The sequence below is a fragment of the Lepidochelys kempii genome, chromosome 24 (assembly GCF_965140285.1).
Source record: "Lepidochelys kempii isolate rLepKem1 chromosome 24, rLepKem1.hap1, whole genome shotgun sequence".
Lineage (NCBI taxonomy): Eukaryota > Metazoa > Chordata > Testudines > Cheloniidae > Lepidochelys > Lepidochelys kempii.
Genome location: NC_136403.1, coordinates 17069981 through 17096277, shown reverse-complemented (window position 1 = coordinate 17096277; position 26297 = coordinate 17069981). Strand labels below are relative to the sequence as shown.

General features: G+C 49.0%; 1 protein-coding gene and 2 pseudogenes across 1 annotated transcript; 1 reads left to right on the top strand and 2 right to left on the bottom strand.

Moving 5' to 3' along the window:
- Nucleotides 1–3415: 3415 nt before the first annotated feature.
- On the bottom strand, nt 3416–4363 carry LOC140902844 (putative G-protein coupled receptor 33; annotated as a pseudogene).
- Nucleotides 4364–10899: 6536 nt separating this feature from the next.
- On the bottom strand, nt 10900–13515 carry LOC140902831 (putative G-protein coupled receptor 33). The gene is made up of 2 exons (XM_073323370.1): nt 13468–13515; nt 10900–11940 (listed from the first exon to the last, which is right to left on the bottom strand). The coding sequence occupies exon 2, from the start codon at nt 11932–11934 to the stop codon at nt 10909–10911; it is 1026 nt and encodes a 341-aa protein (XP_073179471.1). The 5' UTR covers nt 11935–11940; nt 13468–13515; the 3' UTR covers nt 10900–10908.
- A 1576-nt stretch (nt 13516–15091) lies between these two features.
- Nucleotides 15092–18094, top strand: LOC140902961 (putative G-protein coupled receptor 33; annotated as a pseudogene).
- Nucleotides 18095–26297: the final 8203 nt, after the last annotated feature.

Genomic DNA, 26297 nt, shown 5'->3' with positions numbered 1-26297 from the left:
TGGGGTCATCTCCAAATAACCGCTCCCCGATTTTTCAGAAGAACTAGAGACCCAAAGAATCGGTTCTTGTCACAGGACTTACATGCCATCTGTGGTCCCAATTCAGCCCTGTTGTGGCTGAAGACACCAGGTCAAAAGGTGATAATAGGGACGAGAATTCAAACATCTCCGTGTTTAGATCAAAACAGCAGCGGCCGTGTCTCTAGGCCCCCACGTGTCAGCTCAACGTAGGTGTTACTCACCCTCAATTTCTGGTGGAAGCCGTACCTCGCAGAGATGTGAACTGCTATTAAACACAGGTGTGACGAGCTTGAGGAGCGAACTCACTTTTGCCGTACGGCTGCACTGGCCCTCGGTCCCGTTGCGTAGCTGAGCTCAGGGGCTGTCCGGGCTCGATGTTTCCTGAAATTCGGCTTCTTTGCTTTTTCACCCCACTCTGAATCAAAAATATTATAACCATCTGAAAATGTTCAATCAGCACGTGCTGGGGGCAGGAAGGGGAGTCTGTATCGCGGGAACCAAATCACCCCAAATTTGCATTACAGCTCCCCCTCCCCCCGCCTCCGTTGCAGAATGTCATTTTTCAAGGCAGTTGCCCCATGCATGGGGGCGTCAATGCAAGTTGTGAATATTAACAGCAGCTCATCATCAGGGGGCTGCAACTCATGAAGTCCCCCATGAAACGACCACCCTTCACTCCAGCAGACTCCTGCAGAGCCCCTGGGGCTTGGTGCACCTTTCCAAGTGTAAGCCGAGTCTGGATGAGCTCTCCTCTGACATCTAGTGCTGAGCTGTGGAAAAAGACTTCAGAAGCTGATCATAGAATCATAGAATCATAGACTATCAGGGTTGGAAGGGACCTCAGGAGGTCATCTAGTCCAACCCCCTGCTCAAAGCAGGATCTCATTTGCATGGACACACCCACCCTGCCTAGGTGCTCAGCATGGTGGGATTGCTTGCCCAAATGATCACTTGTGGCTGGTGTTGGATCCCCAGTCTCCTTGTTATTGGGGCAGGAGTAAGAAAGGGTTATTATCCTTGTTGTGTGAACGAAGAGCAGCAGAACTGTGCCTGGCATACCCCCAATGCCATACCCCAATGCCCAGGAATGATTATTTATGATTATTTTTTATTTCGGTAGCGCTGGGAGCTCAAATCCTCACCCAGAACCCCGCTGTGCTAGGCACTGTACAAACACAGAGCAAAAAGACAGTCCCTGTCCCAGAGAGCTCATGGTCTAGGGAGATTCAATGGATAGAGACCTGGGCTGGGACATAGCAGACATGGGTTTGTTCACGGTTGTGCCCCTGGATGGACCGAAGTTTCTACTGGGTGACCTTGGCCAAGTCACTTCCCCACTCTGTGTCTCAGTTTCCGCATTTGTAAAAACTGGAAGACTGCTACTGACCTTGCTAAAATTCTTTGAGATCTACTCATGAAAAGCACTAGAGAAGAGCTAGATGTCGCTATTGTCATACACAGGCTCCTCTATAATATACTACACCTAATGGATTTTAAACCATTTGGAAATCTAGAACCAGGATGAAACTTTTAGCAAGCAATCTGGAACCTGTTGGATTCTATGTGGTGTGTAAACACTCCAGAATCCAGTGATGTCCTAGATCCAGTCGGGAATCTTGAACCAGGGCCGGATTAACCTTTTGTGAGCCCTTGCGCCAAATATATTTGTGGGCCCCCATGTAGCCGTTGTGGGCTCCGAGTGTGGGCCTGGTGTGGCAGGGCCATTGGTGGCCTAGTATACCCGGTACTGAATCTCAGAGACATTTTTCATTTTGATCACCCACCTCTACATGACTATCTGCATTGCCACATACGGCTCCCTCCGCCCCCAGGGTTTCTCATTAAGCTGTGGATCCCCTGGTTCAGAACTGCAGTCAGGTGGAACCCTTTTCGGCTTGCGTGTTTGGAGGCGATATCTGATCCACATTGTGAGACTGTCCTGTCATAAATGAGGGGAAATTGAGGTGCTTTTTAAATTCTTTTCTTCCACTCTTCGTTTCTGTGGGGAATTTGCCATTGCAATATCACGGTCTTCTTTTTAAACAAACAACACAAAAAAAAATGGCAATGGCTGTAGAAAATAGTAATTCCTGTCCTAGTGAGCACTGGGAAGACTCCAGCATGGGTTGCTCAATTTTATCCTACTTTTTCTACAGCAAATTACAGTGGATCAGCATATTTGATTTGGGAGAAATGAAGTAACAGCTGCCCAAATTGAGCTTGAGCATCCCTGAATTTTGCGGGTGTTCAAATCTGAAAGGCAGGTGCTAGATTCCCTTTCTGAATATTAGATAAATCTGGAAAGGAAAAGTCAATTTCTGCTTCCATGGCTCAGAAGTGGAAATCCTCCTGCTCTGTATCTAAAGCCACCCAGGTCCTCGAGTAGAGCCTCCCCTCCCTTACTTTTCATTTTAACTTTTCCCAGTGGGGTCCACAGACCTCCCTTGCTAGGCTTCAAAAAGAGAGGTGCACTGTCTATTTAGTCCACCCAATTCCTTCTTTGGGGGCTGCCAGGCGGGGTCACACCAGGACTGGGGAAGTCTTCTGAGGGTGATATCTGGGCCAAAGCCTTCTACTCCTTGGGCATACTTGCTCCCCATTCACAGTGCCACCTCCTTCTAACAGCCAGCTCTCCATTCACAGCAAGCTGCAACGCATGGGATCTCAGCTTCCTCACTCCCTCCCCCTCACTTTCCTGTTGATAGCTGCCAAGGGAATGTGGGAAATGTAGTTCCTTCCCTGCTCCAGGGCCGGCTCTCTAGGCAGGGAGCTGGCCAAGGAACTACAGCTCCCAGGGCCCTGTGGGTTCTCAGCTCCCACGCTCGATCCCTGCTCCTCCGAGGCTCCACTTCTGCAGCGCTGCGAGAAGGGAGGAAATGAGTGTTATGGGGCCCCTTCTGAGCTTGGGCCCAGCGCTATGCCGTCATTGGGGCCAGGGTAAATCCGGTACTGTCTAGAACCCATAGACTTTGAGTTTGAACACATTGAGAGGCTTACAATAAATGAGATTCCAGATTCAGCTAGTGATCCAGAATCCAAGAGAGTCAACTAGGTTAGAACACATTGAGAGACCTAAAACCAACAAGATTCTGGAGCTGGCTACTGATCTGGTGCCACTGATGACCCACTGAGTTTGAAAAAATTGAGTGACTTTGGACGCACGGAGTTCTGGAGAGAGCAGGGAATCTAGAATCCAGGGACACTGCAGAGTTTATGAACAGTGAGATACCTGGAACCCATTAGGATTTAGAACCCTCAGGAATCTAGAAACAACTGGGATGCCAAGTGTTCAACTCTCCCTAAGTCTGGGCACCTTCAGACCACCACCTGTTTTGTGTTCTCGACTTCTGACCCGTATCTTCCACTAGACTCAGGGGCACTGCTGAAGAGACCATCAACAAAAGCTGCTTTTTACCAGAGTGAGAAGAGATGTCCTGAAGACCTGCCAGAACTTCTCCCCCACAAAGAGGTAGAGGATGGGAGTGAAACAGGCATTGAAGCAAGATGTGAAGGTATAAATGACAAAGAGAGCACCCATCACCAACTCTGGCATCTCCTTCTTGGAGAGCTTCAAGCCATGATGGAGGTGGTAGGGAAGCCAGCCAAGGAAGAAGGAAACCACTGCAGCCACCATGACTTTGAAGGGCTTCTTGGTCTGTGCCAGCTTCTTCTCCTTCATCTTCAGCCCCAAGCGGACATAGCATCCCACCATGGTGCAGAAAGGCAGCAAGAAGCCTAGCAGGAACCGGACCATGAAGATGGCCACGTTGACCCATCTCCCCAGCTCCTGCATCTTGGCTCTATTCCAGTCTCCGGAGAGGGCATAATTGTTGATGCAGATGATTCTGCCCCCGTCCACCACCTGGGTCTCCCGGAAAGCCAAGTAGGGAGGGCTGAGACCGAAGGAAGCCAGCCACATGCCCACCACCAGCTTCCCAGCCCGGGGCACTGTGCGGTGATTCCGGGACCAGTTGGGGTGGTTAGTGAGGGTGAGATGGAAGACAGAGGAGAACATGCCCACAGAGATGCAGGTGTTGAGAAGCTTGCGCAAGACCATGCCGAAGACCCAGTGTAAACCCATGAGGAGGGAGACGATGAAGAAGGGGATCAGCAGGGTGAGTAGGAGGAGAGAGGACATGAGGTGGAGGAACCAGAGCGTGGTCACTGACCTCCTCATCTTCAGCCCCAGCACCCACAGGTACAGCCCGTTCCCCACCACACCCACCAGGAAGGTGGGGAAGAGCAACACAGCAGAGGCCAGGTGAGAGGTGCTCACAGCTGCTGGGGTCTGGCTGGAATTCGCCCCAGTGGTTGGTGGGAGAGTCATGTTGCCTCAGTCCATGGTGCTCGTCCAGCTTTTCTAAATAGTCCCAAACCACTTCTTTCTCCACAGGGGCTGGTCACCTCCTCCCCATGCTGTGCTGCCCAGTGCAGCAGTCTGGGAGCTGACCTTGTTCGTGAAGACAGAGGCAAAAAAAGCATTGAGTACATTAGCTTTTTCCACTTCCTCTATCACTAGGTTGACATCCCTCATTCATTAAGGGGCCCACACATTCCTTGACTTTCTTCTTGTTGCCAACATACCTGAAGAAACCCTTCTTGTTACTCTTAACATCCCTTGCTAGCTGCAACTCCAAGTATGATTTGGCCTTCCTGATTTCACTCCTGCATGCCCGAACAATATTTTTATACTCTTCCCTGGTCATTTGTCCAATCTTCCACTCCTTGGAAGCTTTTTTTGTGTGTTTAAGATCAGCAAGGATTTCACTGTTAAGCCAAGCTTGTCACCTACCATATTTACTATTCTTTCTACACATCGGGATGGTTTGTCCCTGTAACCTCAATAAGGATTCTTTAAAATACAGCCAGCTCTCCTGGACTCCTTTCCCCCTCCTGTTATTCTCCCAGGGGATCCTGCCCATCAGTTCCCTGAGGGAGTCAAAGTCTGCTTTTCTGAAGTCCAGGGTCCATATTCTGCTGTTCTCCTTTCTTCCCTGTGTCAGGATCCTGAACTCGACCAATTTCATGGTCACTACCTCCCAGGTTCCCATCCACTTTTGCTTCCCCTACTAATTCTTCCTTGTTTGTGAGCAGCAGGTCAAGAAGAGCTCTGCCCCTAGATGGTTCCTCCAGCACTTGCACCAGGAAATTGTCCCCTACACTTTCCAAAAGCTTCCTGGATTGTCTGTGCACCACTGTATTGCTCTCCCAGCAGATATCAGGGTGACTGAAGTCCCCCATGAGAACGAGGGCCTGTGATCTAGTAACTTCTGTTAGTTGCTGGAAGAAAGCAGACTATAGCAGACTCCCACCACTACATCACTCTTGTTGCTCACACTTCTAAACTTAATCCAGAGACACTCAGGTTTTTCTGCAGTTTCATACCGGAGCTCTGAGCAGTCATACTGCTCCCTTCCATACAATGCAACTCTCCCACCTTTTCTGTCCTGCCTGTCCTTCCTGAACAGTTTATATCCATCCATGACAGTGCTCCAGTCATGTGAGTTATCTCACCAAGTTCCACCATTGAATAATCCGCTACTGCCCAGCTTGGCTTCTTAGACAGTTGGACGCGGAGGGCCAGGGATGCACAGAAATGTGGGTCCAGCGGTACCTCCAGGGCAAATACCAATGCCAACAGCTGCCCATTGGAGGGAGTTGCGTGTCCAAAGGGACTAGAGCTTCGATAGGGCTCTGAAAGAGCCACGTTCCCCAGAGATGCAGCAGAGGTGGCTGGTATGAGTATGGCCAGGCTGATGCCCCAGGTTTGGATGTAAGTGTGCAGAGAGGAAAGGGCTGTTGGATTCAAGGGGCCATGTCAGGGTTCCCTCCCCACTCTGAACTCTGGGGTATAAATGTGGGGACGCACATGAAAGACCCCCAAAGCTTATTTCTACCTGCTTAGGTTAAAACTTCCCCAAGGCACAAATCCTACCTTGTCCTTGGACAGTATTGCTGCCACCACCACGTGAGTTGGACAAAAATTCAGGAAAAGGGTCACTTGGAGTCCCTATTTCCCCAAAATATTCCCCCCAAACTCCTTTACCCCCTTTCCGGGGGAGGCTTGAGAATAATATACAAACCACGTGGTTACAATGTAAGCACAGACCAAACCCCTGCGTTTTTAGGACATTGAAAATCAATCAGGTTCTTAAAAGAAGAATTTTATTTACAGAAAAAGGAAAAGAATCACACCTGCAAAACCAGAATGGAAGGTAACTTTACAGGGTAAATAAAAATATTTAAAACACAGAGGATTCCCCTCTAGGCTCAGCTTTAAAGTTACAAAAAGCAGGAATAAAACTCCCTCTTAGCATAGAGAAAATTCACATGCTAAAACAAAAGATAATCTAATGCATTTCCTTGCCCTCACTTACAATTTTTGTAATCTTAGATACTTATTTCAGATCTGCTAAGGGCGCTCCTGCAGCCGGGCCTACAGAGAAACCTTTTCCTGTCAGAACCGACGAGTCCAAGTGCTCTGAAATCCACGTGCCCGCTCGGCTTGGCTTGAAATTGGCCGTCTCTGAGGAAGGCCCGGGGCAGAGTGAGTGGGGCAGATTCAGAGGCTTGTGATCCGGGGCCCTCAGTTAAAGCTGCATGAAAAGGAGCCGTTCTTAATTTTTTTTCACAGCGCTCTGAAAACCAGTTACAGACTCGCATTGACTTGGAAAGTGGCACCAAGCCGCAGGGGCTCTGCTGGAGTCTGCGGGAGGAAAGAGCGGTCGTTTGATCAGGGACGTCAGGAGACGCAGCTCCCTGAAGATGAGCTGCTGTTAATATTCACAAATTGCACTGAAGCCTCCATGCAGGGGGCAACTGCCTTGAAAATCAGCACTGAGCAATGGAGCGGGGGGTTGTGATGCAAATTGGGGGTCCTTTGGTCCAGGAGTTCCCGTGATACAGCCCCCCACACACACACACGTGCTGACTGAACATTTTCAGATGGTTATAATGTTCTCAGTGCAGAGTGAGGGGAAATAGCAAAGAGGCCAAACGTCGAGCCTGGATGGCCCCTGAGCTCAGCCACGCACAAGGACCGAGGGCCAGTGCAGCCATATAGCAAAATTGAGTCCACTCCTTGAGCTGTTCACACCTGTGTTTAATAGCAGTTCACACCTCTGCGAAGTACGGCTTCCAGCGGAAATTGAGGGTGAGTAACACCCACGCTGAGCTGACACGTGGGGGCCTAGAGACTGCTGTTTTGATCTCAACACGGAGATGTTTGAGTTCCCGTCCCTATTATCACCTTTGACTTGGTGTCCTGGTGACTTGGCTGACTTGGGACCACAGATGGCATGTAAGTCCTGTGCCAATAACCGATTCTTTGGGTCTCTAGTTGTTCTGAACAGCCGAGGTGCGGGGGGGGGCTCATTTGGGATGACCCCAAATTATTATTATTAGCTAATGAAAAGGTGTGGGGGGTGGGGATGGAGATTGTTTCAGTCTAAAGGAAATGTTTTTTTTTTTCCTGAGCTTGGTTTTTACACATTTTAAATGAATAAAAAAATTAAACACATTTCAAGCAAAGCTGTTTGGAATAAGAACATCACAGTGTTTTATTTTGAAAATGTCGGCTTTTTGGTGGTTGAGTGAAACAATTTGGCAAATCTGACACTAATTCATTAAATGTTTTGGTGTCACTAAGTCTACTGTAACTGCTAAACACCATTTCCTCACAGAGCTGGGGTTTGAACCCAGGCGTCCTGGCTCCTAGCCCCCCCCCCCCCCACGCTAACCTGCTAGAGCCCACTCATCTCCCAGCAGCAGGAGAAGAGCCCAAGAACTCTGAAGTGAAGTCAACAGAGCTACATTGATTTACACTGGCCGAGGAGCTGGCCTGTTCGCTCCAGGCCCTATTGCCTTACAGGCTTAATATTCCAAAATAATTGGTGATTATTTGTTATGCTTCTATGGGGGGGGGTCCCAAATGAACACCGTTAAAGAGGCCTGATTTTCCAGAAGAAATAGCTGAACCCTTTGTGAACATCAGGCCTCTTGGAAAGTGTTTCAAGTCAGTACATGATTCCATGTACTTGGAACCCTTCAGTTACTAGACCTTGTCAGATCTAATTGGGTTTCAAGACACTATTATACATAGAACCCAAGAGGTTTAAGAACAAGCCAGATATCTAGAACTAATGCAGTACTGTTGTGTGTGTGTATATTATATATATATACACATATGTATATGTATACACACACACATTTAAAAACACAATAGTATCCCAAGAGTTCTAGACATTTGAGTGATTCTTGAACCTTTTGGGTTCTTGCTCTGACCAAAAAATTTTAAACCCAAACGGGTCCTATGCGCTCTAGGATGTCAGGTATGAGGTTGGAAACTAGGATGCTCAAGACCACATAGGATCTCTTCGGGTTTTTAAATCTTGGCAGACCTAGAACCCAAGAACTTCAAGAACCAGCCAAATACCTAGAATGCATAGGATCCTATTGGCTTTTGAAACATAAAGTGGCTTGGAAAACATGATGTCTAAATCTAGCCCACATCAGATCAGATTGCATTCAAAACCCTGACAGACCTGGGACCAAGAGGTTAAGAACTGGCCAGGATTCCTAGAATCCATAAGATCCTATTGAATTCTGAATCAGCGAGAGACGGTATCTGTCATGTTTGGCAGTCTTGTTTCCTCTGAACAGTAGCAATGGGAAAAGATGTTTAAAACAGATGGGCTATGTGCATGTCTAACTTACCTACAGCCCTCCACCTGGGGCTGGTGGCCCACACAGGTCTGGCTTCCTCAGATACCACAGTGGGTCCAGGTGACAATTGGTACAGTACCCCAACAAGATCTGCCTGACCTCTGGATAGAATCAGAGATTCTAAGGCCAGAAGCAGCATGGTGGTCCCCTAGTCTGACCTGAATCAGAACATCCCTGAATTAGTCCCTATTTGAACTAGAGCAGACCTGTTAGAAATACCATCCAATCCTGCTTTAAAAATTGCCAGTGATGGAGAATCGGGAGGATCTTTTTAACTCTTTATCATCTTTTGGATCTGCTGCCCCCCAACCTTGGCCAAGGTTTTGTAACTTAGCTCAAGCTGGCAGGTGAGATCTTCACAGTTACTGTGACCTGTGACTAGAGGTGCAGAGGGCAGCCCACACTGAAAATGCCAAGGTCAGGGTGGGCAGCAAAAAGGAGAGCAGTTTATCCCAAAACTGGTGGTTACCACTGTAGTTAGATTCACCAACCACTCACAAGCTGTGCTCCTCATCCGCCACACTGGTGATCAAGAAGCCAAAAAAAGAAAGAAAGAAAGAAGAAGAAGAAGAAATCCCACAGCCCCCTTTATTGCATTCCAATCTTAGGCTCCCAGTCAGCAAATAGGTCCAGTAAAGTGAGAAGTTACTTAAAATTCTATTCACTGCACAAAATGTTCTTCTGATCCCCAAAGGGCCAGCCACATTCCCAGATCAATACTGGTTTGGATCTTACCCAAAACGCCACACTGCCAGCCAATGCTTCATGGCCCATCCAATGGGCTGGACAGGGCTGATGCAAGCTGTCTGGGGCTGTCACCCAGATACACAGCACAGGTCTGAGATATCAATATACCACACATATTTACAACTCACAACACAAAGATGATACATACACATAAACAAGCTGATCATATTTATCAAATGATAACTTTCCCACTGATAGCTTACATGGTATATCTGGTATGTTCCATTGGAATTTTGTATCCATAACATTATGAATGATCACCCATATTCCATACAGTGTCACTCTTATTAGCTTGGACGTTACCTCTTCACCACCCTGAAGTGATCATGGGCAGGTGGTTTCTCTGGAGCAGCTCTTTATTCTACTGACTTGTTTTCCTTACCAGCCGCTCTGAAACTAAGCCAGAGCTTCCCCACCCAAAATATCCCAGTGATCGGGTCACATGGTGTTGGAAATTATTTCAGAGCTGCCACAGAAAAACTTATGGAAACTACGTAGTTCAAGCAAAACCTGGGAATTATTAATAATTACTATTCTTTATTTCAGCAGAGCTTGGAGCCCCAGCTCTGGCCCAGGACCCCAATGTGCTCGGCACTGTACAAACACAGAACAAAAAGACAGTCCATGTCCCAGAGAGCCCAGAATGGATAGAGACCTGGGCCAGGACACAGGAGAGCTGGGTTTGTTCCAGGTTCTGCCACTGGACAGGCCAAAGGTTCTACTGGGTGACACTGGCCAAGTCACTTCCCCACTCTGTGCCTCAGTTTCCCCATTTGTAAAAACTGGAAGACTGCTACTGACCTCCTTGCTAAAGTTCTTTGAGATCTACTGATGACAAGCACTAGAGAAGACCTAGATATCGCTATTATAATACACAGACTCTTCTATAATATACTACAGCTAATGGATTTTAAACCATTTGAAAATCTAGAACCAGGATGAAACTTTTAGCAAGCAATCTGGAAGCTGTTGGATTCTATGTGGTTTGAAAACACTCTAGAATCCGGTGATGTCCTAGATCCAGTCAGGGACCTAGACTCAGTAGACTTTGAGTTTGAACATACTGAATGGCTTACAATAAATGAGATTCCAGAGCCACCTAGAGATGCAGAATCCAAGAGAGTCAATTAGGTTAGAACACATTGAGAGACCTAAAACCAACAAGATTCTGGAGCTGGCTAGCAATCTGGTGCCATTAATGACCCACTGAGTTTGAAAAAATTGAGAGACCCAAAACATATGGGATTCTGGAGAGAGCAGGGAATCTAGAATCCAGGGACACTGGGGTTTATAAACATTGAGATACCTGGAACCCATCAGGTTTCAGAACAAGCAGGAATCTAGGAACAAAGGGGATGGCAAGTTTTCAACTCTCCCTAAGTCTGGGCAACTTCAGACCATCTCCTGTTTTGTGTTCTAGATTTCTGACCCCTGTCTTTCACTAGACTCAGCGGTACTGCTGCCTAGATCATCGACAACAGCCTCTTTGACCAGAGTGAGAAGAGACTTCCTGAAGACCTGCCAGAACTTCTCCCCCACAAAGAGGTAGAGGATGGAGGAGAAGGAGGCATTGAAGCAGGATGACAAGGTGTAAATGACCATGAGAGCACCCGTCACTGACTCTGGCACCGCCTTCTTGTAGAGCTTCAAGCCATGGTAGAGGTGGTAGGGGAGCCAGCCGAGGAAGAAGGAAAGCACTGCGGCCACCACGACTTTGAAGGGCTTCCCAGCCCACGCCAGCTTCTTCTCCTTCATCTTCAGCCCCACGCGGACATAGCATCCCACGATGGTACAGAAGGGCAGCAGGAAGCCCAGCAGGAATCGGACCACGAATACAGCCAGGTGGACCTGTCTGTCCAGATCCTGCATCTCAGCTCCATTTTGGTCTCCGGAGAGGGCGTAATTGTTGATGCAGATGATTCTGCCCCCGTCCACCACCTGGGTCTCCCGGAAAGCCAGGTAGGGAGTGCTGAGACCGAAGGAGGCCAGCCACACGCCCACAACCAGCTTCCAAGCTCGGGACAGGGTGCGGTGATTCCGGGACCAGATGGGATGGTGAGTGAGGGTGTAGCGGTCCAGACTGATGAGTGTGAGAAGGAAAACAGAGGAGAACATGCCCATGGAAATGAAGGCATTGAGAAGCTTGCACATGGCCATGCCAAAGACCCAGTGGAAATCCACGAGGACGTAGATGGCAAAGAACGGGATTAGCAGGGTGAAGAGAAGGTAGCAGGAGACCAGGTGAAGGAACCAGAGCGTGGTCACTGTCCTCCTCATCTTCAGCCCCAGCACCCACAGGTACAGCCCGTTCCCCACCACACCCACCAGGAAGGTGGTGAAGAGCAACACAGCAGAGGCCAGGTGATGGGTCTTCGTGGTGTCTGCGATCTTACTGGAATTTGCCATTGTGGTTGGTGGGAGTGCCGTGATATCTTGTTCCATGGTACCCTGGGAAGAGACAGAAGAGGGGTTCGAAGGGACAACATTGGAGGCCAAAAGGGAGAGTGGAAGTGGAGAAGGGAGAAATACCAGTGTGAGTAACTGGTAAGGTAACACTGGAGAGGACGTCGCTGGGCACTCTGTGGTCCTCCAGAATATCCATGGTAGATATTCCCAGAAACTGGGCTATAGCCGGTGGAACTCACTGCTGCAGGATAGAGCTGTGAGCAGTAGGGGAGGACAAGGGGGATAGCAGACATGGGAGAAGTGGGGAAGGGGACAGTCTAGGAGATCAAATATACAGCTATGCAGAGAATATCATGTAGCTGTGATGTGGCTGGCTCAGGGGAGCAGGGAATGGGCCACGGGGCCTTTCCACTCTTGGGTGGCCAGCTCTAATCTGGCCCCAGGGCAGGGGATCAGGGCTATTCAGTTGAGGGGGGATCGGTGCTGTTGACTCCTAGCATGCAGGAGCTGGTGCCAGTGTAACTCACTGCCACAAGGCAGAAAAAGCCACCCCGCCCCCACCCCATCTCTTCTGCTCATCTGCCAGTCACAGGAACTGCTGCTACACCCTGACTCGAGAGAGCGCGCAGGGTCCTTCTCACCCTCATTGCAACAGGAAACCACAATCCACCGAGCTGCTGCTCTGCCCCCAAGCCGGGCTGCCAGCCCTGCAGCCGGGTCCTCTGGGCTATTGCCTCTGGCAGGGACTGCATCCCTTATGGCCTTGTTAGCACAGTGTCCTCTGTGCTCTGCAGCCTGGCCTAATGGTTAGAGAAGGGCAGGCTGGGAGCCAGGACTCCTGGGTTCTACGCCCAGCTCTGGGAGTGGGGTGGGGGTCAGAACTCCTGGGTTGTGGGAGGAAATTGGGGTCTTGTGGCTTAGAGCAGAGGTTCGCAGCCAAGGGGTATGTGTACCCCTAAGGGTACGCAGAGGTCTGTCGGGGGGTACATCAACTCATCTAGATATTTGCCTAGTTTTACCACAGGCTACATAAAAAGCACTAACGAAGTCAGTACAAACTAACATTTCATACAGTGACTTGCTGAGACTGCCCTATGTACTATACACTGAAATGTAAGTCCAACATTTATGTTGCAATTAATTTATAATTATACAGGAAAAATGAGAAGGTCAGCAATTGTTCAGTAATAGTGTAGCTGTGACACATCTGTATATTTATGTCTGATTTTGTAAGCAAGTAGTTTTTAAGTGAGGGAAAACTTGGGGGTACACAATAGAAGGGGTACAGTAGTCTGGAAAGGTTGAGAACTGCTGGCTTAGAGCTTTGTAAATGGGGATCAACTCGTCAGACTAACATGAAATAAGGGGAAAAACTTTACCCATGTCACTGACCTCACCTACTACCTCTGTCTATTGAGTGCCCCATGGGAACCCCACAGATACCCAGTGGCAGGGAGTCCCACCGATTTGCCTTTACAATAGCAAATTTCTGTGGCTTCTAGGGGGGCTTAGCAAGAAAATTCCCCTTTAGACCCAACATGGGGCCTTCCGCCTGCTGTCTTGACTCACCTGGGCAGCGGGTGGTGGAAACAGACCCAGCGCAGAGAGAGCCTCAGATGCTGTGTGTTTGGCCAGCAAAGCATCCGTGTGTCTGTCCCCTGCACCCCAGAGCCCTCCCCTGTGTGTTGAGTTCACTCCCCTTAACTCTGTTTCTTCTACATGCTCCACCCCCACCTGCTCTCTGAGATCCACAAGCTGCAAACCATGAACGGAAATGATCATTGGACACCGTCTTAGCAAAGAAACCACCTAAGCAACAATCATTGCTTTAAAACTAGCCCCTCTCCCTCCCAGAGCCTGGCCTAGAACCCAGGAGTCCTGGTTCCCAGGCCCCCCCGCAATGCACTAGATTCTTGGCCAGGAGCTCAACTATTGAGGTGTGCCCCCATGAAGAGAAAGGGCCTGTATCTCACAACTCGACCCAGAAATAACCCAGCAGTGTTAGCTCACAACAAAGTCTGAGTCACAAATGATGCAGCTCCCATCCAAGGAGTGGGTGGGGGGTTCTAGTGGTTTGACGTGGGGCGGGGGACACTGGGAGTAAGGACCCTGGGTTCTGTTCCAAGCTCTGGGAGGGAGGTGGCGTCTAGTGGTTAGAGCAGATCAATAGTTGTGTGGAGTCCTGTGTTATCTACATGTTGTGGGTACAACTCCTGTGAAATGCGGCCCCTTCCTATTCTAGATAAAATCTCAGTCACACCCAGCCCTCCCCAGAGTGTTCGTTACACAGGCCCCATCCACGGAGCTGGGACCCTGAGAACCCCAATGGGAACCCAACGCTACTGGGAAAACAGCCCCCAACGGCATGGTACACGAGACCAAGGTTGAATTCTGAGGGGAGTGGGGTCTCGTGGTTAGAGTGGGGGGGGGAGAAAGGGGCTGGGAGCCAGGATTCCTGGGTACTATCCCTGGCTAGGGGAGGGCAGAGGGGTCAAGTGGTTAGAGCAGGTCTGTGTGGGGAGCCAGAAACCAGTGGTTCTAGTCCCAGTTCTGGGAGGGGAATGAGGTCCAAAGGGCTAGACTGAGGGGGCCTGGAGTCAGGACTCCTGGGTTCTGGCCATAGCTCGGGGAGGGAAGGGGAAGGGAGGGCACTGAGTTAGATTCGGGGATACAGGTGCTGAGACCCAGGATTCTGGTTCTACCCTGTGTGCGGCTGCAGCCTCATTGGTTTGTGCAGGGAGGAGAATGAAACGGCGTGTTCCTCGCTGCTCGGGCACGGGCTGCACACGTCTGTCTCTCTCTCTCCCCACCCTCTGCTGCCTCTAATCCCCTTTGTGTTCTTCCTACTCTTCCTTAGGGTCTCACGGCCCCTCCGCCTTCCTGACCGGCCTGATCCCTCATGGAACCTCATTCTTCCCGGCCAGTCTGGCCCCTCACCGCACCTCTGCCTTCCCACCAGTCCGGCAGCCAATGGGAGCAACCCCCAGCTGGTCGGGAAAGGAAATCAAGTGGCAGCTGCGTGTGGCACCCCCTGCTGGGGTTGCTGCCTGTGGGCTCTGGGGCTGAATATGGGGACAATGATGACCTCTGCCTCTGCCTCTGATCTTCCATCTGGTCCTCACCAACCTGCTCACGTCCTGCTTTATAATTCTGTTCTTTATAATTCTGCCTAGGCTCCTGCTGGGTCTTCGGCATGGCCATGTATGAGCTCCTCAAAGCCTGCCTCTCCCCGGGCATGTTCTCTGCCATCTTCCTCCTCATCCTCTCCAGCCTGGACCGCTGCACTCTCGACTGCCCCCCGTCTGGTGCTGCCATCCCCGCACTGTGACCTGGGTCAGGAAGCTGGTCGCGGTTGTATAGCTGGTTTCTTTCGCCCTCAGCGCTCCCTAACTGGGTTTTCTGGAACTCCTGGAGATGGAGGGGGCAGGGTCATCTGGACGAATAGTTACACCTTCTCTGGAGAGGGAGAGGGAGCCGAGATGCAGGCCTGGAGGAGACCTCTCCATCTGCTGCTGTTCAGGGTGCAGTTTCTGCTGGGCTTCCTGCTGCCTCTTTGCACCAGCGTGGGATGCCAGGTTCAGACAGGGCTGGAGATAAAGAAGAAGAGGTTGGTGAGGAGAGGGAAGCCTTTCAAAGTCACGGTGACTGCGGTGATGTCATTCTTGCTCTGCTGGCTGCCCGACCACCTCTGCCACGGCCTGCTGTTTTACAAGAATGCGTTGCCAGGGTTGGTCACGAGTGCCTGAAAGTGCCAGGAGTCAGAGAGCACTGGCAACTTGTCATCCCGCCTGTTCCTTCATTCCTGACGGTTCTGAAACCTGATGGGTTCCAGGTATCTCAATGTTTATAAACCGAGCAGTGTCCTTGGGATTCCAAATTCCTTGTTATCTGCAGAATCCCATGTGTTCTAGGTCTCTCAACATTATAAAACTCAATGGGTGTTGAGAGTTTCAGATCACTAGCTGGCTACAGAATCAATGTATTCTAACCTAACTGATTCTTCTGGGTTCTGTGTCATTGGTTGGCTCTGGAATCTTCCCTTTAAGTCTCTCAAATTGCTCACACTCAATAGGGTCCATGGGTTCTAGATTCCTGGCTGGTGCTAGGACCCCAGTAGATTCTAGAGTGTTTTTAAACCATATAGAATCCAACAGGTTCCAGCTTCTTTGATAGATCTAAAAATCTCATGGGGGTTCTAGATTTCTAAATGGTTTAAAATCCATTTGGTGTGGTGTATTATAGGAGAGTCTGTGTATTATAAACGCAATAGCTAGTTCTTCTCTCATGCTTTTCCACAGTAGATCACAAAGAACTTTGCCAAGGAGGTCAGGAGCAGTTTCCCAGTTTTTACAAATGGGGAAACTGAGGCCAAGGTCACTCAGTCCACTAGTGGCAGAGCCAGGAATAGGATCAAGGCCTCCTGAGTCCTGGTCTCTATCAATCCTGACTCCTCAGACAGTAAGCTCTCTCGTGCAGGAATTGTCTTTTTCCTCTATCTTTACACAGCACCTACTACAGTTCAGTATGGGGCCATGACTACACCACCCACTGGGTTCTAGCCCTAGCTGTGAGAGGGAAATGGGGGTTGGTTTAAAGTAATGGCTGTTTCTTAGGTGTTTGATCTGCTAAGACAGTGTCCAAATGATCATATTTATTTATGGTTTGCTCTCTCAACCAGAGAGAGCAGGTTGCGGGCGAGCATGTAGAAGACACAGAGCTAAGGGGACCCTCACCGGCACCAGCTCAACAGAACCAACCCCCACCTCCCTGAGCCAGCCAGTCCCCACCCTGGAGCCAGATTGGAACCAGCACCTCCTGGAGGAGAAGGCCCCATATCCCATTCCCCACCCCTATGAGCCAGCCCATCCTCCAGATCACAGCAAGGTGATATTATCAGAATAGCTGTGTATTTGACCTACTATACTGTCCCCGTCCCCACTCCTCCTACATCTATTATTCCTCTTTCCCTTGGCCCATATTTCTACCTTGTAGGGGTGAGTTCCATCGGCTATAGCCCAGTTGCTTGGAATATCTAGCCTGGATATTCTGGAGGACCAGAGGGTGCCCAGAGAGATCCTCTCCAATGGTGCCTTCCTAACCCCCTCTTATTTCTCCCTTCCTCTTGCCCTCACCCTTGTCCCCTCCTCTGTTGTCCCTTCCAATCCCTCTTCTCTCTCTCCCCAGGGCACCATGGACCAAGGCAAGACACCTCTCCCACTAATTGCTGGGGCAAATACCAGCAAGACCCCAGCAGCTGTGAGCAATGCTCACCTGGCTGCGGCCGTGTTGCTCTTCCCCACCTTCCTGGTGGATGTGATAGGAAACAAGCTGTACCAGAGGGTGCTGGGGCTGAAGATGTGGAGGATGGTGACCATCCTCTGGTTCCTTCACCTGGCTACCTTCTCTTCACCCTGCTGATCCCCTTCTTCGCTGTCTACATCCTCCTGGGTTTCCACTGGGTCTTCAGCATGGCCATTTGCAAGCTTCTCTACACCTCCATCTCCATGGGCATGTTCACCTCCATCTTCCTTCTCACACTCATCAGTCTGGATCTCTATACCGTCACTCAGCATCCCATCTGGTCTTGGAATCACCACACTGTGCCCCAGGCTCAGAAGCTGGCTGTGGGTGTGTGGCTGGTCTCCTTCGGTCTCAGCACTCCCTACCTGGCTTTCCAGGAGACCCACATGCTGGATGGGGGCAGAATCATCTGCATCAACAACTATGCCCTCTCCAGAGACTGGAACGGAGACAAGCTGCAGGGGATGGGAAGATGGGTCCACCTGTCCGTCTTCATGGTCTGGTTCCTGCTGGGCTTCCTACTGCCCTTCTGCACCACAATGGGATGCTATGGCTGGTAGGGCTGAAGTTGAAGGAGAAGAAGCTGGCGTGGGCTGGGAAGCCCTTCAAAGTCATGGTGGCCACAGTGGTTTCCTTCTTCCTCGGTTGGCTGCCCTACGACCTCTAACAGAGCTTGAACCTCCACAAGAAGGAGATGCCAGAGTAGGTGGCAGGTGCTTTCTTGGTCATTCATACCTTCACATCCTGCTTCACCCCCATCCTCTACCTCTTTGTGGGGGAGAAATCCTGGCAGGTCTTCAGGACGTCTCTTCTCACGCTGGTCAAAGCGGCTTTTGTCGATGATCTCAGCAGCAGTCTCCCCTAGTCTAGTTGAAGACAGGGGTCAGAAATCTAGAACAGAAAACAGGTGATGGACTGAAAATGCCTAGGTTTAGGGAGAGTTGAACATTTGGTATCCCATTTCTTTCTAGATTCCTCATGGTTCTAAATCCTAATGGGTTCCAGGCACCTCACTGTTTATAAACCCTGCAGTGTTCCTGGATTCTAGATTCCCTCCTCTCTCTGGAATCCCATGCGTTCTAGGTCTCTCATTTTTTTTCATACTGAATGGCCATCAATGGCACCAAATCAGTAGCCAGCTCCAGAATCTTGTTTCTTTTAGGACTCTCAATGTGGTGTAACCTAACTGATGCTCTTGGATTCTGCATCTCTAGGTGGCTCTAGAATTTCCTTCATTCTAAGCCTCTCAGTGTGTTCATACGCAAAGTCCATGGGTTCTAGATTCCTGACTGGACCAAAGACATCACTGGATTCAAGAGTGTTTTCAAACCACATAGAATCCAACTAATTTCAGATTCTTTCCTGAGATTTTCATTGTGGTTCTAGATTTCTAAATGGTTTTTAATCCAGTAGGTGTACTATATTGTAGAAGAATCTGTGTATTACTTTAGTGATATCTAGCTCTTCTCTAGTTCTTGTCATCAGTAGATCTCAAAGAACTTTATCAAAGAGATCAGTAGCAGTCTTCCAGGTTATACAAATGGGGAAGTTGAGTCACAGAGTGGGGATGTGACTTGGTCAAAGACACCCAGTAGAACCTTTGGTCTGGCCAGTGGCAGAACTGAAAACAAACCCAGGTCTCCTGCATCCCAGCCAGGTCTCTATATATTGTATCTCCATAGATTGTGAGCTTTCTGTGACCTGGACTGTTTTTTTACTCTGTGTTTGTACAGCGCCTAGCACAGCAGGGTGCTGGGTCAGGACTAGGGCTCCTGGAACTACCTGAAATAAAATATAATAAGTATAATCATTCCCAAGCATTCCTTGAATGACATAGATTCTGTAAAGTTTGTGTGATGGCTCTGAAATACTTTACAACCGCCGCGTGACCCGGTCACTGGGATATTTAGTGTGTGGAGGCTCTGGCTTAGATTAAGATTGGCCAATAAGGACAACAAGCCAGCAGGACAAAGAGCGGCTCCACAGAAACCACCTGTCCATGAACAGTTCAGGGTGGTAAAGAAGTAACATCCAAGAAATCAAGAAGACCCCACCTCTCAGCTCCAGCCAAGTTATAAAACTTTGGCCAAGGCTGGAGACCAGCAGATCCAATGGACAATAAAGACTTGAAAAGACCTGCCTGGTGGATTCTCCATCACTAGCAATTTTTAAGGCAGGACTGGGTGTTTTTCTAAGAGATCTGCTCTAATTCAACCAGGGACTAATTCAGGGACGTTCTGCCTGAGGTCAGAGTAGGGGACCACCATGCTCCTTCTAGCCTTGGAATCTCTGAATCCATCCAGAGAACAGGCAGATGTTGTCAGGGTGGCGTACCAGTTGTCACCTAGGGCCCACTGGGGTGTCTGAGGAAGCCAGGCCTGCATAGACCACCAGCTCAGGGTGGAGGCTGTAGGTAAGTTAGACATATGTGTTTTACTGTTCAAACAAAACAAGACTGACAACTATGACACTTACCACCTCTCACTGACTCAAAATTCAATAGGATCTCATAGATTCTAGGAATCCTGGCCAATTGTTAACCTCTTGGGTCCCAGCTCTGTCAGTGTTTTGAATGTGATCTGATCTGATGTGGCCTGGATTTAGACATTATGTTTTTAAACCCCATGTATGTTTCAAAAGCCAATAGGGTCCTATGAGTTCTAGGTATTTGGCTGGTTCTTGAACCTTTGAGTTCTAGGTGTGCGAAGATTTTAAAACTCAATCGGTCCGATGTGGATCAGAACATCTTAGTTTCAAACCTCATATATGATGTCCTAGCTGACATAGGACCAGTTTGGGTTTTAAAAAACTTGTCAGAAGTAGTTGTCAAAAAACTTGTCAAAAGGTTCAAGAACCACTCAGATATCAAGAACTCATGGGGTACTATTGCATTTATATCTATCTATCTATATCTATGTCAGAGTTCCCTCCCCACTCTGAACTTTGGGGTACGGATGTGGGGACCAGCATGAAAGACCCTCTAAGCTTATTTCTACCAGCTTTGGTTAAAACTTCCCCAAGGCACAAATCCTTCCTTGTCCTTGGATGGTATTACTTCCACCACCAAGGGATTTAGACAAAAATCCAGGAAAAAGGGCCAATTGGAGTCCCTATTTCCCCAAAATATTCCCCCAAGCCCTTTCACCCCCTCTCCTGGGGAGGCTTGAGAATAATTGCTAACCAATTGGTTACAATGTGAGCACAGGAGCACCCAAACTCCTGGGTGTTTAGGACACTGAAAATCAATTAGGTTCTTAAAAGAAGAATTTTATTTACAGAAAAATTAAAAGAATCACACCTGCAAAATCAGGATGGAAGGTAACTTTACATGAGAAATAAAAATATTTAAAACACAGAGGATTCCCCATTAGGCTCAGCTTTAAAGTTACAGAAAACAGGAATAAAACTCTCTCTTAGCAGAGGGAAAATTCACAAGCTAAAACAAAAGATAATCTAATGCATTTCCTTGCCTTTACTTACAATTTCTGTTATTTTAGATGTATCATTTCAGGTATCTTTTCAGGAGATGGTTTATCTCCTTGGTTTCTCTCTCTGTCCAGAGAGGGAACAAACAAAGAGAGCACAAACAAAACCTCTCTCCCAGATTTGAAAGTATCTTCTTTCCTTATTGGTCCTTTTGGTCAGGTGCCAACCAAATTATTTCAGCTTCTTAACCCCTTACAGGTAAAGTGATTCTGTACCTCTGGCCAGGAAGGATTTTATATTATTGCATACATAAAAGTTGTCAAGTATCAGGGGTAGCCGTGTTAGCCTGTATCCACAAAAACAGCAAGGAGTCCAGTGGCACTTTAAAGACTAACAGATTTATTTGAGCACAAGCTTTTGTGGATAGAAAACCCACTTCCTCAGATGCATACATAAAGGTTGTTATCCTTCCCTTTATATTTATTACAATCTACTTACACACACACACACACAGAGTAGTACCACACAAGTTCTAGATATTTGGCTAGTTCTGAAACCTCTGGAGTTCTAGGTGTGACAGTGTTTTGAAATCCAATCAGATCTGACATGGTCTAGTACTTCAAGGGCTCCAAACACCTATATGTCTGAAAAAACAGTAGGATCGTGTGAATTCTAGATGTGCAGCTAGTTCTAGAAACTCCAGGGTTACAAGTCAATCCATTTAAAAAAAAACTATGGAAGCTCGAGCCTTTTACAAGCAAGACCCCTCGGGGCAGCATACCTGGAACTGAGAACATTCTCCGCTTTGAGGGCGAGGTCCATGGAATCACATGTGCATGGAGGGCTGCAGAACAGAGCAGTGGGAGTCACTCCCTGGAGCTGGAGAAGGGAGGAGGACTGGCTGCCTTGCAGGAGGAGGGCAGCAAGCCCCCTGGGCAGAGCAGTGCTGCAGGCAGAGACCCAGGCAGCTAAAGGCAGCTCCTGGCAGGCTGCAGGGATCTGCAGACTGAGGCCCTGACACACAGGCAAAGAGGGTGCTGGAGCCACTGAAGGAAGTGGCTAGATCATGGACTGCAGTTTGCCACTGAAGGGAGTGGCCGGACAGTAGACTACAGGTCCCCCCGGAAGAGGGGGACAGAGTGTGGCGCAGCCAGGGGACAGTGTCACCGTAGGAGGACGCCGTGGTCCTGGGAGTGATGTGGGTCCAGGAACAGAGGTGTCAGCAGGCAAGACACCACCAGAAAAGGGCACAGCGCTAATTCCCTGGACAGCCAGCAGGAGGCACCGCAGTGGTGAGTTGCGCCCCGTCACAGTGTTCATCTGGGAACCCCCCCAGAAAGAGAAGCATAACAAATAATCACCAATTATTTTGGAATATTAAGCCTGTAAGGCAATAAGGCATGGAGTGAACAGGCCAGGTCCTCGGCCAGTGTAAATCAGTGTAACTTTGTTGACTTCACTTCAGAGTTCTCGGGTTCTTCTCCTGCCGCTGGGAGGTGAGTGCGGTCTGGGTCGGGGGGGGGGTGCTAGGAGCAAGGACTCCTTGGTTCAATCCCCAGCTCTGGGAGGGCAGGGGGGTCTGGGGGCGGGGCTAGGAGCAAGGACTTCTCGGTTCAATCCCCAGCTCTGGGAGGGCAGTGGTCTCTAGCAGTTAGATCAAACTTAGTAACACCAAAACATTTCATGAATTAGTATAAAATTTGCCAGATTATTTCGCTCAATCACCACAAATCAGACATTTTCAAATGAAACATTTTTATTTTCTTTTTCAAAATGGCTTTGTCTTGAAATGTGCTTCAATTTTATTTAAAATGTGTAAAATCTAAGCTCACAAAGAAAACCATTTTCTTCGGACTGAAACAATCCCCCCCTCCTTTTCATTTGCCAAAAAATAATAATTTGGGGTCATCTCCAAATAAGTGCCCCTCTCCCAATTTTTTGGAATAAACAGAGACCCGAAGAATTGGTTATTAGCACAGGACTTACACGCCATCAGTGGTCCCAATTCAGCCCCATTGTGGCTGAAGACACCAGGTCAAAGGCGATAATAGAGACGAGAACACAAACATCTCCCTTTCTAGATCAAAATAGCAGTGGCCATGTCTCTAGGCCCCCACATGTCAGCTCAATGTGTGTGTTACTCACCCTCAATTTCGGCTGGAAGCCGTACCTCACAGGGGGTGAATTGCTGTTAAACACGGGTGCAAACAGCTTGAGGAGCGGACTCACTTTTGCAGTATGGCCGCACTGGCCCTCGGTCCTGTTGCGTAGCTGTTCTCAGGGGCCGTCCAGGCTTGTTGTTTCCTGAAATCCGGCCTCTTTGCTATTTCTCCTCGCTTTGCACCGAGAACATTATAACAATCTGAAAATGTTCAATCAGCATGTGTGGCGGGGAGGGGGAGCCTGTATAACGGTAACCAAATGACCCCAAATTTGCATTACAAACCCTGCCCCGTTTTTCAAGGTAATTGCCCCATGCACGGGGGCGTCAGTGCAATTTGTGAATATTAACAGCAGCTCACCTTCAGGGGGCTGCATCTCATGTAGTCCCCAATTAAACATTCACCCTTTCCTCCAGCAGAGCCCCTGAGGCTTGGTGCCACTTTCCAAGTGTAAGCAGAGTCTGCATGAGCTCTCCCCTAACATCTAGTGGTGAGATGTGGAAGCTGATTTCGTTTGCATGGACACACCCACCCTGCTTCGCTCAGCATGATGGGATTGCTTGTCCAAATGATCAGTTCTGGCTGGAGTTGGATCCCCAGTCTCCTTGTTATTGGGGAAGGAGTAATAAACATTGGTATCCTTGCTGTGCGAACCAAGGGCAGCAGAACTGTACCTCACATAGCCCAATGGAGGGACTCACCCTCAACTGAACAGCACTCACTAGGCAGGGGACATGGGTTTCAAAGCCCAGTGAGTGGAGAGAGGGTGTGGATAGGTAGCTGGTGGTGTGGGTTGGGTCCCAGACAGTGTTTGACCTATTCTCTCTCTGTAGAATAATAAAAGAGCTAATTTAGACTCAATTGAGAGTCTTGTTACATGCTGCAGAGCTGAAATCACTGATACCTAGGTCTAAGTCTTAGACCTACTTTGGGACAGTGTCTCTCTTGCAAGAGACTATCCAGGTGCACTAGCAGAGAGGCTCTCCCATAAACAGCTGAAATCACTGACAGTTGTGTTAAGTGGGGGGTGGGGCCTGAAGACATCTTGGTGAGTGGCCAGCTGGCAGAGAGGTGGGGAAAGTGGCCGGCAAGGTGGCTGGTGGAGAGATGGAGTAAGCGGCCAGCAGAGAAGAACATAAGAGTGGCCCTACTGGGTCAGAGCCAAGGTCCATCTAGCCCAGTATCCTGTCTTCTGACAGTGGCCAGTGCCAGGTGCCCCAGAGGGAATGAACAGAGCAGGGAATCATCAAGTGATCCATCCCGTCGCTCACCCCCGGAGTCTAGGGACACCATTCCCTAGCCATTCCCAACAGAAGCTGGTGGAGAGGGCCCGAGCAGAGCCCCGCAGAGGCATGGCAATCAGCGAGTGCCCAAGCAGTGCAGCATGTAAGGTGCCTCCTTACTCCCCGCCCCCACCTTCCACCCAGGGTGGGTGGCGAACTCTGCGGCTGAACCTCTGAACTCTGGGGCTGCACTGGCCAAGGACAGCAACTGTGAGTGGGGTACAGAGAAGGGATGGGCACATTAAAGGGACTTTGGAGGTTGCTGGACTTAAGATCCTGAGGGCCAAAGCACCCTGCCAAACCTACTTACAGCTGGGTCTTTTGCTCATGGTTTGTGTTTATGAACCCTAGTTGCGGTGTTTTCCCAAATTAATGCTGAGTTACTTCCCTCCTTTATTAAAAGTTTTTACTACACTTAAACTCTGTGCTTGTGAGAGAGGAAGTACTGATTCTTAGAGGCACCCAGGGGGTGGTGTGTAATTGTCCCAGGTCACTGGGTGGGGTTCGAGACAGTTTTGTGTTGTATTGTTGAAAAGGAACCCCTAGATACTGAACCCGGCCCTTGATGCTGCTGGCTCCACCTGGCAGAAGGGTTTCACATGTCAATGTGAGTCTGCAACTGGTTTTCAGAGCGGTGTGAAAAAATTAAGAGTGACTCCTTTTCATGCGGCTTTAACCGAGGGCCCTGGATCCCAAGGCCCCGAACCAGCCCCATTCATTCTGCCCCCATCTTGCTCAGAGACTGCCAGATTCAAGCCAAGCCAAGAGGGTGCGTGGATTTCAGAGCTCTTTGACTTGTCGGTTCTGACAGGAAAAGTTTTCTCCGCAGGCGCAGATGCAGAAGTGCCCTTAGCAGATCTGCTCTGGGACTCCCAGACCATGGGCAGTTTTGAACTCAGCGTCAGCAGCACCTGGTTGCAAGTGACCCCTCTCCTCATAAGTCACGTGCCCCAGCACCTTAATCATTTTCATTGCTCTCCACTGGACTCTCTCCAGTTTTTCCACAGCACTTCTGTAGTGGGGGTCCCAAGATTGGACACAATACTCCAGATGTGGCCTCACCAGTGCCAATAGAGGGGAATGATCACTTCCCTCGATCTGCGGGCAATGCTCCGACTAATGCAGCCCAAGATGCCATTACCCTTTATATCAACAAGGGCACACTGTTGACTCATATCCAGCTTCTCATTCACTGTAACCCCTAGGTCCTTTTCTACAGAATTGCCACTTAGCCAGTCAGTCCCCAGCCTGTAGCGGTGCATGGGATTCTTCCGTCCTAAGTGCAGGACTCTGCACTTGTCCTTGTTGAACCTCATCAGATTTCTTTTGGCCCAATCCTCCAATTCGTCTAGGTCACTTTGGATCCTATCCCTACTCTCTGGCATATCTACCTCACCCCCCAGCTTAGTGTCATCCACAAACTTGCTGAGGGTGCAATCCATCCCATCATCCAGATCATTAATAAAGAAGAAAAAAAAAACTGGCCCCAGGACTGACCCCTGGGGCACTCTGCTTGATACCGGCTGCCAACAAGACATCGAGACATTGATCACTACCCATGGAGATAGACAATCTAGCAAGCTTTCTATCCATTTTATAATCCATTCATCCAATCCAAACTTTTTTAACTTGCTAGCAAGAATACTGCGGGAGACCATATCAAAATCTTTGCTAAAGTCAAGATATATCACGTCCACCGCTTTCCCCATAACCACATAGCCAGTTATCTCATCATAGAAGGCAATTAGATTAGTCAGGCATGACTTGCCCTTATGAATCCATGTTGACGGTTCCTGATCACCTTCCTCTCCTTCAAGTGCTTCAATATGGATTCCTTGAGGACCTGCTCCATGATTTTTCCAAGGACTGAGGTCAGACTGACAGGTCTTTAGTTCCCCGGATTCTCCTTCTTCCTTTTTTTAAAGATGGGCACTACGTTAGCCTTTTTCCAATCATCCGGGACCTCCCCTGATTGCCACAAGTTTTCAAAGATAATGGCCAATGGCTCTGATGTTTGAAATCTAGATCGCATCATATCAGAACACATTCAAAACACTGAGAGTCCTGGTACTCAAGAGGTTAAGAACTGGCTAGGGTTTCCTAGAAGCTATGAGATCCTACTGAATTCTGAATCAGCGAGAGGTGCTTTCTGTCATGGTTGCCAGCCTTGTTTCATCTGAACAATAGGAAAGGGAAAAGATTTTTAAAATAGAGGAGCTACGCACAT

Bases quoted from the DNA above. Each gene is read 5' to 3' on its own strand.
- LOC140902831 (XM_073323370.1), bottom strand. From the start codon at position 11,934: ATGGAACAAGATATCACGGCACTCCCACCAACCACAATGGCAAATTCC.